The sequence below is a fragment of the Stylophora pistillata genome, chromosome 3 (genome assembly GCF_964205215.1).
Source record: "Stylophora pistillata chromosome 3, jaStyPist1.2, whole genome shotgun sequence".
Classification (NCBI taxonomy): domain Eukaryota; kingdom Metazoa; phylum Cnidaria; class Anthozoa; order Scleractinia; family Pocilloporidae; genus Stylophora; species Stylophora pistillata.
Window position 1 is genome coordinate 2,718,401 of NC_142521.1, and position 11,600 is coordinate 2,730,000.

Genomic DNA, 11,600 nt, shown 5'->3' on the forward strand with positions numbered 1-11,600 from the left:
ATAGGTATTGTGTCACTTTTGGTGATCAGAAGGTTTTTTAAGCTGTTGATAAAAAATGCCATAATTTTTGTTTGAGAAAAAGTTGCGGAGACATGAAGGAGGAAATTTCCATTGAAGTAGAATTAAAAAGTTTTGACAGTCTCATATACACTACAAAGGTCAAGAGGCAGCTCTTGAGTATGGAGTACACTCCCCCCGCCCCACTCCCTCTCTGACATCATTCCTAGACAGAAACAACCATTGAAAAGAAATGAATAAATTAAGGGCTGCTAGATCCAAACGCAATAAGTATCACTATGTTTTGAACTTTTAGGTATGAGAGGATTTTGGCTTTTTAAATCTCAATTGGAAATTGTAGATTGAAAATACTGGTGACACATAAGGCACCCATCATAAACCAAATAATCTAACACTTTACATATCTTGCTGGCTGCCAACTTTACCTTTCATGCATTTGAAATCCAAGACAGACTACTATGGCAACAACAACAACAACCGTGCATGTTATTATTCAATAGCATTTTAAAAGGAAAGCACTGAAGCTTGAATGAGATTTTTAAACAAGGTGTAATTAAAATTTAACAATCCATTTCAAGGGTCTTCCACTAAAAAAAAAAGTTTAAGGTCTCATTTGAGCTTTGTTAGCAGCGATAACAATCAACAACAAACATATGAAACATATGTGTGAACTGCGGTTATGAGACGTATATGAGAACGATCCTTCGCAGTAAAGCACTATTTGAGCAATAGTGAAAATCAGACCTGAAAAAAATTTCAGGCCTGTACGGGATTCGAACCACTGACCTCTGCGATACTAGTGCAGCGCTCTACCAATTGAGCTAACAAGCCAACTGGGAGCTGGCCATCAAATTAATTCGATATAAACCCGTAGATGATAAATCAAACAACAACAAACATATGAAACATATGTGTGAACTGCGGTTATGAGACGTATATGAGAACGATCCTTCGCAGTAAAGCACTATTTGAGCAATAGTGAAAATCAGACCTGAAAAAAATTTCAGGCCTGTACGGGATTCGAACCACTAACCTCTGCGATACTAGTGCAGCACTCTACCAATTGAGCTAACAAGCCAACTGGGAGCTGGCCATCAAATTAATTCGATATAAACCCGTAGATGATAAATCAAACAACAACAAACATATGAAACATATGTGTGAACTGCGGTTATGAGACGTATATGAGAACGATCCTTCGCAGTAAAGCACTATTTGAGCAATAGTGAAAATCAGACCTGAAAAAAATTTATCATCTACGGGTTTATATCGAATTAATTTGATGGCCAGCTCCCAGTTGGCTTGTTAGCTCAATTGGTAGAGCGCTGCACTAGTATCGCAGAGGTCAGTGGTTCGAATCCCGTACAGGCCTGAAATTTTTTTCAGGTCTGATTTCACTATTGCTCAAATAGTGCTTTACTGCGAAGGATCGTTCTCATATAAGCGATAACAATAACAGTTTCAGCAGCAGTAACCTTGTTTTGTACAAATACAAGGGAGCCTTGACTTAGGAAAGCTAGTGTGAGTTACATGTAGCTCTGCAAATCCTTAAACATATCATATAAATTCAAAATAGGTAATAAATAAGTAATGAATTAATCTAGCACTTATGATTATAGAAATTTAAAAATAAAGAAGCATTTACAAACTTTGACAAAAATGACAAGGTAGTACAGCAACTGAACAACAGAACTAGAAACAATAAAAGGGAAAAAAGAGGGAAAAATAGAAATTTAATTCGAATTTAATGTAAGAACAGAATGATTGACTTCAGTGACTGATTGTGATTGTGACTGATGGTTTGTGCCCACTTGATGCAAAAAAAGAACACCAGCAAAGACTGTGATAGAAGAGATAATAAAAAAGACAACAACAATAGACATAATAATGAAAAAGAATCATCAAGAAAATGTGATTAAGTACTCTGGGTAGAACTGTCCCTCGTAGAAAATAACAAAAATATTCGGGTCAGGGATCTGATTCACCACACAGTCAAAGGATTCTTTGGAATCACTTTGGTTCTTCTTTGGAGGAGTAACCATGCCTTGTCGGCCAACTGTGTATTCACCAACCAGGACTCTGCTGAGGTACATGTATCGGTGTCCATCACTGTCTGGTGGAGAGAAAGAGGACTGGGCTGGGTGAAGGGCATCCTTGACAAAGTACAAGCCATTTCCATACATGTCTGTTGGTGCTGAAAGAATTGTAAAGGTTAAACTGGGGCACTGTTTGAGTTAATGTTGTAAAGCCAAACCAAAGTAAGCACAACGGCCCGACACAGTAAAGGAACAGCGCGTGGAACCAATCAGTTCTTGAAGTAAAAAACAAGCAAATTATCCCAGGAGCAGGGAACGTGACAGACCAAATTACTTAGCACAACTTTTCTAAACCAATCATAGAGAGAGAATAAGAAACACCTATACAATTCTGAGTTACCATTGATACATAAGTGAAAATGGTATGATTATTAACATTTCAAATCAAATTAATATTTAGACTCAAACTAAAGTTGCATTTGGTGCTTCAAAAAATTCTGAGGATTGATTTGTTTCTATATGTAAACACACAATATATGTGCAAACTAGCAGAGGGAAAAAAATCCATATTTCATACCATTTTTGTTTTGGAAAAGACAAAAACCCGTTTCATTTATTTGTTGGCATTTGCTTCCCGGGATCCCTAGGAATAGTCGCTTTTCATTGCTTCCTTTCAACTCATCCATTTTTTTCTTTCGCATAGCATATGTCCTGTAGAGAGCTGGATTTTGAACTCGTGAAATTCTCAAGATCATAATTTTGCTGTGACATGTTTTTTGAGCATGATTCTGAACTTCTTGGTATTCCTGTGCATTGTTCACAGGATCCAGCTCAACGAGATGAACGGTAAGTTCTCCACCCCGTACGTTTTTCGGCTGAGGGATCCAGTAGCTTGGTAAAATAACATCTAAAAAGGAATTATAAAAACATTGTTTAGACTTTTCATATTTTAACCAAATTGTGGTATACACGCTCGAGGTTTGGAGTACGTTTCATTGACATAAAAACTTTCATTCATTGTCGAGGCAGTGAACCACAATGGGCTAAAATTAATATGTCAGTTGGTCCTCTTTTGCATGATGAGACCACAGGGGGCCCATACAATCTGTTTGTGTAGCCAATTGTTATTTTATAGTGAATGTACCAGATTTACTGTTTGCCTCACCTATAGCGATATATTGCTGACTATGTATATAAATCAATGAGAAATAAATGTTGAATTACCTTACCTGTGGTGTATAGTCGTCCTTTTGCTTCAAAAATGATTTTACAAGTTACATTAACAACGAACTCGAACGTGTTCAAAATCACTCAAACAATCATTTTTGAGGCAAAAGGACGACTATACACCACAGGTATGGTAATTCAGTGTTTATTTCTCGTTGATTTATATACATAGTCAGCAATATATAGCTAAAGGTGAGGCAAACGGTAAATCTGGTACATTCACTATAAACTAACAATCGGCTATACAAACAGATCGTATGGGCTCCCAGTGATGAGACCCAACAACTGCAGGAAATAAAAACTTACCCTGGAAAGCACAAATTTGAATCACATTTAGCTCCCATACTATGATTTATTCAATTGCAGCTCATCTGCGAGGATCAAAGCTTTACTTAAACTGCATGTCAAAAAAACAAATGTATTTGTCACTTAAATGAGAAAGAAAAATCATTCATCTGTATTTCTAGCAGGTCCCTACACAAGGTCACGCGCGTGTAACGCATGGAACTGCTGCTAGGGTTTAAACCCTTAGAGTTGACGTGGCAAATTCTCTAAAGTGTATTGGGCCAACTGAAATTATATTCTTACCATGAAATTTGCTGAAAACTGGCTTCGGTTTTGGGGCTACAACCAACTGAAAGGGACTTCCATTTATTGTATCGTCCCTTTATTTTGATTGATATCTTGAAGTCTCCAACAGCTCTTGGCGTGTAAGATACACAATAACGGCCATCTTTTAAGTCCTTTACGAGAGCTGGAATATTTTTGGTTCCCTGTTCTACGGATGTGATCTCCACCGTGACGTTGTCAATTTCACTGTAGGTTGTTTTGCCGCCTGAATCCTTCGTTGTGACCGTAAAGTAGCTTACCTCTCCTTGAATACTTTCACTTAGTCCTTGTCCTGTTCCAACAGAAAAGTAAGGCTCTGTAAAGGTTACATGTAGCACACCAAGACGGAAATCTGGAGGCAGGGTATTTAACGAATACTTGAACTCTGGATATCTGAGTAGTGGCGTAGAATTCTGAAACCTTTCCGCAATAGTTCCATCAAGCTGATGTTTTACGTCTAACATTTTCCTTACGTCATTTGTTTGTAAAACTTCTCTACCATGTCTTGTGCTCTTGTACATTAGTCGGAGCTTTTCGACGAGCTTCGACAACTCATTTTTTATGGCCTCATCGTAGAGTGACTTTTCTTTTGCCAACTTTTCTGTCATCATTTCTTCCTGTTGACGAAGAACATTTATAATACCTTCCGTCACGCTATGAACTTCTTCCGCCACTTTATCGATGCTATTATTGTATTTCGCTTTTCTTTCACTTAAAGACTCAAAATTGTTCTTCAGAAGAAAAGAATTCTCCTCAATATCTCTCAAGCTACTTTGGATAATCCCTCTCTGCTTCTTTGCTCCATCTTCAAGCGACATGATGTTGTGATCTATCGGATCTCTATGATCCGTAATGGCGCATTCTGAGCAAATGCAGATTTCGCACGGTTCACAGTAGAACTTTATGAGTACTTCATGTCGTTTACAAACGTTTTGTTCCTTTGATTTGAGATTAAGTCCTTTATCCGAATCACCATGAGCTTTCAAGATATCTCCCAGTCTCTTGTGTGCAAGGTTGGACGGTAAGCGGTCAATGTTGTTGTTGGGACATTCGGTTCGAACTCGACAGTTTGGGCAGCTCAAACCTTTCCCAATCTGCTGTCGCAACCAGCGCTGGAGACAAGACTTACAGAAAGTATGTTGACATACGAGAACTTTTGGTTGATTGGTCTCAGTAAATTGCTCCTGGCAGAGGGAGCATTCCAATTCTTTCTTGATAGCATCATAAAGAAAGTTCTCACATCCAGCCATTAATTCCCTCCGAGACAATAGTCTCTGGCTGTCGTGTAAAGGCTTTTTTTCTCAGAAAAGCGGAAGTTGTTCGTATTGCCACGCTTACTGGTACCAAGGACCCTTCGGTCTCATTCTATTATAGAGCAACTTCTCCACAGAAGTGACGGTTCTTCAATATTCTATCGTGTTAGGACGGAAGCTTGGAAATCAAAGAAACTTGTGTAGCTCGGATTGGCATTCTACTATTCTCAGCCGCTCATTATTACTGTTCGCCACAACGGAAGTGGTGTCTGTTCAGCTCAAGACATTCAGAGCGGGTGGGTTAGCGCCGTTTCCGAGAAATCCGACACACTGCTACCTACAATTTCCAGTACCTGAAGGTTATAGTTGCTCTGTACAGAGATGGACACACGTCAAGGTAAACACGATAGAAAAAGTGATATTCAGCTAAATACAGTTGTCTAATCAAAAGATACATAATGAATTTGTTTTCATGATCCAGGAGAGATTTCAGACCGTAAGAATATTCACAAATGCAGTGTTTATTGCGGGAGAACGAACTTACAGGAACTTGGCCGAGTGTAGATACTATTATTTGCCTCTGATGTACCAAAAAATTCTTAAAATCTATCCCTGTTCAGTGTTGTTGTGCACCTTACTAGTGTTTATTGCTGGTCTGATTTTAAAAAAAATTTTCTGTTTTGCCATTTGCTTTCGCTTTAATTTGAACAGGAAACAAAAACAATATTGATGATCTGAATTGACGTAACTGTGTTAGCCTATTAAATCTAAGCGCAAACCAGAGCCTGACGGGTAAAACGAAAATTTCTTTTAAGTACAGACCTCTCAACGCTGTAGATCTTATTTCATACAATACTTTCTGCTACATAGTTTCAGTAACAACCTGGTGTTTGCAATAGAGACATTGAATAGTTATAAATTCAGCCGGTATTCTGTCCATGCACCAGGGTGGGCTGTACTGATGCAGTTCGACAACATGGTAGTCGTTGTCTACAACAGTTCTTAATTCTTTACTCTCATGATTCTTATCCTTAGTGCCTTTTTCTGTTATGGTTTTCCACCATTAATAGGTAATTCCTGTCATAGGGACAAACTGAATTCTCTTCTCAATACTGCAAATTGTGGAAGCAAATGTTGATATCAATGTCTTACATTACTTTATAATGACTATTCCAGGAGTAAACAGGAGTAAATTCCTCATTTAGCTGTATTTATCTGCAGACCTATGGTTTAATCATTAATCTAAGCCAGTTTCAGTTACTTCGACCTCCTTACTGTACCAGCCATGGTGAACTTTTAACTAAAGGTTTTTAATTCAGTTGATGATTATCCTGTAATTCTGGATTGGTGATACCACTTGTTATAGTATAACCAATACCCCTAGCTAGTGGTCCTCTGCATAATATGCTATTCCTGGGCAAATGTATAACAAATAGTTCATCAAATGTGAGAAAATGTTAGGAAATTAAGTTAATTGGTGGCTGCAGCACTTCAGTCTCTTATGCGTTATATTATTTTTCCAGACTATATGTACCAGCTGTAGATAGCCTATATTATATTTATATTCTTGGTAGATAGGCAGATTTGTGCAATGAATAGGAATTGTTAGTAGTTTAAGTGTCCACCAATAATTGATTGACATTTTGTGTATATATATATACTTGCTGGATGCAGAGGTCGGCTGGTAACCAATTGTCGTCTTGACTAAGATTTACAGGTACAGATATTTATTTCCAAGATATTTTCAAGTTCACCAATACTTCACTGATGCTTGCCTGATACTGCTGATGATATTTGGCTGTCACTTTTTATATTGCTTTGCATCCTTCAATTGACAATGAATGACTTAATTACCCTTGTGGTCGTATGCTTTGTCCCTTTGTCCTAAGACGAAGACAAGAGTATATATAATCTTGATGTTCAAGGGAAACAAAGCTCACTATTTCTTTTATGGCCATTCATTTAATGTTTTGTAAGTTATACCTCCCAACTCAAAATTAGAGCAAATTTAGAGTTATGGAAATTTTTTATGAAATTATTTCCTTAACATGGGCTGGCACACAAGTTTGATATCTAATGGTTTAATTGAGGCACATGATCAGTGGCTGATTACGAGTGAGTGAAAGTTTAGTCATCATTTTGCAATAGAGTTAGTAATACTTCTTTTGCACTGAAAGTTAAGTATTTAAATTTAATTGTGAGGTTTGACCCATAGAATATGACATGATCTCCTCCAATTGATAACAATGAGACAGACATGGGTTACTTGCAATGACAGGTGAAGGATTGTGGGAGTTATTTGAAAACTAAAAATTGATCATGAGCAGGCAGAATTAAGTTCTAGCAACTGCAGGTTGACAGCAGTCCACTCAGAATGATCTGCATGTGTATACAGTCATGTGAGCATGCAATTTTCTATTCTTGCTGGTAGCTGTTATTAGTTTGTCCCCCACCCTAAACCTCTTCTGCTACACCCATAGCCAGTGGCTGTGTTAGATTTTTTCAAGCATTACAGCAGAATTGCAGGAGTCACTAGTAGGCGGCAGTACTTTCTCCTTTTCTTGCCAATGTAGATTCCTTCCAGGTCTATTTCCAAAACTTCTACAGCAAGATCACTCAGCAATTAATCATATATATACACAGCATCCTTGTAAAGCAGCTTTATTGATTTTATTACTAGTAGTTAGTCTTTTCCTAGTGTAGTTAGCATTTTTTATCCTTTGAGAAATTGTACTTAAATGGAAAACCTTTGTTTAAAAAAAGTTGTTACTTAGTACTTTAACTTCCAGACATCTTCATACAGGTATGAATGTGAAGAATGAACATTTTTCATGGGTGAAAATATTTTTGAGATGGTTGTTTAAGGACTGACACTAAATTTTGTCTTTAGTTGTTTCATTTTTAGTTGGGGGAAGGGGCTATGGGCTGGGGAAGGGACCACAGTATGGAAGGGTAGGTATGTGTTGTTTCCTTGGACTCAGTCTTTTTTTGGTAAAGTTTTAGACATGTACAGTGATACTGACAAATTTTAGCTATTTGGAATTGGCCAATCTGAGCAGTGCCCTCTGTATTTCTAATGATCTGTCTTAACAAAGCAGGTACTTAAAAACTGAGAGGGTTAATGCCTTGGGGGAAATGAGAGAGGGGGAGAGGATAGATAAATGGGGAAATATTAAAATAGAGGGGAGAGGAATGAAGGAGGATTAGAGTTGTGGATTTTGTGCACATACCTTCTCAATCCCCTTTATAGTCCTCTTTTCACTCTCTTCTCTGAATTTTTCTACTTCTATCAAGTAATGTAAGTTGTGGAATAGAATCACTTTTTCCAAAATTATTTAAGCATGAGTGTACTTGTATCTATTTCTTTGCTCTTTTGAATTAATTTTCCATTTTTCATTCCTCTCTTTAGGATGGACAAACATACAGCACAGATGTCCTATATGCCTTGACAGCATGGTTAAACCCCAAACTATCAAGTGTGGTCATGTATTTTGCCAAGATTGTTTGAGTCAAGCTCTGAAGATATTAAATGTTTGCCCCATTTGTAAGGAGCCACAAGGAATCGTGACAGGTAATCAACCACCAGGGCATATGGCTTGGTCCACTCTGCATTCCAGTCTCCCAGGTTACTATGGTATGTTGTATAATTTTTTATATTGCAGTTAATTTTTGCTTTTAATTAATTATATTTTTTATCTAGGTAAATGTTTCTTTTCTGGGTAAAGTGTTTCTCCCTAGGTACATATTAAGTTACATTGTTTTAAGGTAGGAGACCTGTGCGTTTTGGTCAGGATGACTTACCATATAACAAATTTATTTTGCATTTGGGGCTCAGCGTTACAGTTGTAAGGCTAGGTTTAGGTTTAGGGTTAGGGTTAGGGTGATGTTATATACCAAATAAATTGTTTGTTATACAATTTGCTTCATTGAAATATGTATGATCCTTTAATGGATAACATACATTAAACTGAAAATCTGTTTCGGTCCATTTTTGTTTTTGTCTCTAATATTTTTCTAACTCGGTAATTTAATTATGTTTAAAGTAGCCTGAGTATGAGAGTATCTCTAATCTGAAGAACCTCAGGAAAAAACAGTTTTTGAGGCTGTTAACTAGTTGTGAAACTTAAGGAAAAAGTGTTCCCATAAGGCATTACTGAAGACTGGCTGCAGTTTTAGAAAATAGCCCAAGCTAAAAAGAATTTCGATTTGAAGGTGGTTTTTTTTTCTCATTAGGGTGTGATACCATCTGCATTCAGTATTCATTTCAATCAGGAATTCAAGGCCCAGAGCACCCAAACCCTGGTCAGCGGTACAGTGGGACGCATCGTACTGCGTATTTACCTGATAATCGCGAGGGTAGAGAAGTCTTGCAGCTGCTACACAGAGCTTTTAATGCACGATTGGTTTTTACTGTGGGAACCTCCATAACAACAGGACTATCCAATCAGATCACATGGAATGATATACATCATAAGACAAGTACAACGGGTGGTGCCCACGGGTAAGTAAGTTGAAATTTGTAACGTGTCATGCAAGATGGGGTGCTTTTTTCACCGAGAGGTTTCGCGCACGATTATTGTTGATCGTTGTTCTTTTTCATGGGCAGAATGCCTCTGTTCCAAGAGTGCAATCCTTTGAAAAAGTGCCAAAAAATAATTTAACTGTGTTATATTAAGAGGTAAGTAAACGATGCATCTGAATGGTCTTTGTCGACTCATTTTTTGCAGGTTTGGTTATCCCGATCCACACTATCTCCAACGTGTTAAGGAAGACCTCGCCGCGAAAGGGATCCGATGATCTTCAGCAGTCGATCGCTTACATTAATACAAATTGAAACCAGTACACTGTACCTGTTTCAGGCTTTTTTAGAACGAAGACATGGCTTGACAACTGCAATAACAATTCTTGGAAATTTGCAAAGTCTACTGTAAAAATTTTTCCAGTTAAAATCTTTGTTTATCTGAGTTTTTCTGCTTCCTTGCAGGGTCATTTTACATGAACAGCCTTTCTTTGAGAGAGAGAGAGAGAGAGAGAGGGGGGTAGAGGGGTGGAGGATGCTAGGGGAATCATGGTTTTTAGAGGGAACAGATGGGGAATCAGTCGTTAGCAACAGAGTATGAAAGGGGGGCTTAAGAAAATAAGGGGAAAGAATATCAAAGAACCTTATGGCGGGATGAGGTAAATTTTACTGTGACACAACAAAAATGCTCCAATCCCCACTCCTCCCTGGCCGCCACCCCCGCGATAAATAATGACTTTTCGAATGTTCCCCAAAGGGATTGTTGCTATTGCTATTCTTTGAAAGTGCTAATAAATTTGAAGAGTACAAATAAATTTTTTTAAATTTTTTTTACAGTACTGAAGATGATTCGATTTCCTGGCGGGTTAATTGTGTGACCTGCGTTTACGAAGTCTTACAAAAAAACGGTATTTTACGTCACTGCTGACGAGAGACTGAAAAACAACGACAATTTCCTTCATTCCGAGTGATTATTTTATTATTTGACGGGAGACCGGTGTCTAACAATCGACAAGCTGTGCAGCTTACCCAAGAGACAGCTTCCTAAAGTTACATGTTACATTTAGTGCACAAAGCCATGGTCTGTCATCTTCAGCTGTAAAGTCGTCTTCCTCTCTGTCATTTTCTTTTAACTAAATGTAAGGACGTTCATGTACACCTCATTGCAAGAACGTTTTTATAGAAAAAACAAACGATAGGATGCAAAGAGAATTAGTTTTGCATTTAAATCTTTGTTGGATGAATCAACTAAATACAATCGTCAAGGCCTCACTTGAAAGCTTAGAAATATATACTTTAAGGTTTTCGCACAATTCAGCCCTTAGAAAAATGAAACAGCTGGGTACCAACACATTTTCTTTGTGAATGTGTGCCGTGGGACTACGTCTTCTTGTTTTCAAACTCTGTCACTTATCTGTCACAGTATTTTGGTTATTGCAATAAGGTGTACATGTACATAAAAAAATACGATTCAAGATGTAACCTCTATCAAATCCACACACTGTACCCATCTCTTCAATCCTGCTCTTTGGTCGCTGATGCTTTACGCATGGGAAACAAAGATAACAAACAAGCAAGCGTGCAACCAAACAAAGTAACAAACCTACTCACATTCAAAAACATAAAGCCCTAATCGCAGATTACCTGAGATTATTTTCTCTTAATGAGATGATATAACTATAGAAATACATTACACGCCACACTTTCTTTTCATTAACTCGCTTTTTTTTCCTATTTCCTAGGGGAAAAAAAAAAATCTGGCCAGGGGTAACCAAAAGAAATTGCAAACGCTGTGAATATTGCTAAACAATGCAAAAATACATTGGTTATAGAAAACTCTATCATTTTCACGCAGTGTGTTATAACTGCGAGCGTGTTCTCCATTGTTACCAGTTTGCACATGAAACCAATTTTCACAAAAAGAAGCGAAGAGGGCAA

General features: G+C 37.6%; 3 protein-coding genes across 8 annotated transcripts in view; 1 reads left to right on the forward strand and 2 right to left on the reverse strand.

The window, feature by feature from the left end:
* Window positions 1-483: 483 nt before the first annotated feature.
* Window positions 484-5,140, reverse strand: LOC111330513 (tripartite motif-containing protein 3-like). Of its 3 annotated transcripts, none has more exons than XR_015998389.1 (3): window positions 3,870-5,140; window positions 2,632-2,961; window positions 484-2,212 (listed from the first exon to the last, which is right to left on the reverse strand). XR_015998389.1 is itself a non-coding variant. In XM_088751989.1 (2 exons), exons 1-2 carry the CDS (start codon window positions 5,138-5,140, stop codon window positions 2,125-2,127), a joined length of 1,359 nt encoding a protein of 452 aa, XP_088608115.1. In that variant the 3' UTR covers window positions 484-2,124. The 3 variants fall into 3 exon arrangements, 1 of the variants encoding a protein (XP_088608115.1); XR_015998390.1 differs by having other exon boundaries at window positions 484-2,329; XM_088751989.1 differs by lacking the exon at window positions 2,632-2,961.
* Window positions 5,141-5,400: 260 nt separating this feature from the next.
* LOC111330511 (E3 ubiquitin-protein ligase DTX3L) lies at window positions 5,401-10,501 on the forward strand. 3 transcript variants are annotated; one of them, XM_022935375.2, is made up of 4 exons: window positions 5,401-5,540; window positions 8,553-8,777; window positions 9,377-9,644; window positions 9,871-10,501. In XM_022935375.2, the coding sequence occupies exons 1-4, from the start codon at window positions 5,525-5,527 to the stop codon at window positions 9,938-9,940; spliced, it is 579 nt and encodes a 192-aa protein (XP_022791110.1). In that variant the 5' UTR covers window positions 5,401-5,524; the 3' UTR covers window positions 9,941-10,501. The 3 variants fall into 3 exon arrangements, with proteins under 3 accessions (XP_022791110.1, XP_022791112.1, XP_022791111.1); XM_022935377.2 differs by lacking the exon at window positions 5,401-5,540 and adding an exon at window positions 7,959-8,095; XM_022935376.2 differs by lacking the exon at window positions 5,401-5,540 and adding an exon at window positions 7,964-8,099.
* A 113-nt stretch (window positions 10,502-10,614) lies between these two features.
* Window positions 10,615-11,600, reverse strand: part of LOC111330510 (protein mono-ADP-ribosyltransferase PARP14-like) — a 15,370-nt gene continuing 14,384 nt past the window's right edge. For both annotated transcript variants that reach the window (XM_088751968.1, XM_088751967.1), the window contains exon 11: window positions 10,615-11,600. This exon is cut by the window's right edge and continues 2,664 nt beyond it. The gene's annotated coding sequence lies outside the window, so the exon portion shown is untranslated.

Excerpts from the sequence above, each read along its gene's own strand:
- LOC111330513 (XM_088751989.1), bottom strand. The coding sequence starts at position 5,140 with ATGGCTGGATGTGAGAACTTTCTTTATGATGCTATCAAGAAAGAATTG. Across the intron at positions 2,213-3,869 it reads AGTTTTCAGCAAATTTCATG|CACCAACAGACATGTATGGA; the intron begins GTAAGAATATAA and ends CAATTCTTTCAG.
- LOC111330511 (XM_022935375.2), top strand. Across the intron at positions 8,778-9,376 it reads CAGTCTCCCAGGTTACTATG|GGTGTGATACCATCTGCATT; the intron begins GTATGTTGTATA and ends TTTTCTCATTAG. Across the intron at positions 9,645-9,870 it reads ACAACGGGTGGTGCCCACGG|GTTTGGTTATCCCGATCCAC; the intron begins GTAAGTAAGTTG and ends CATTTTTTGCAG.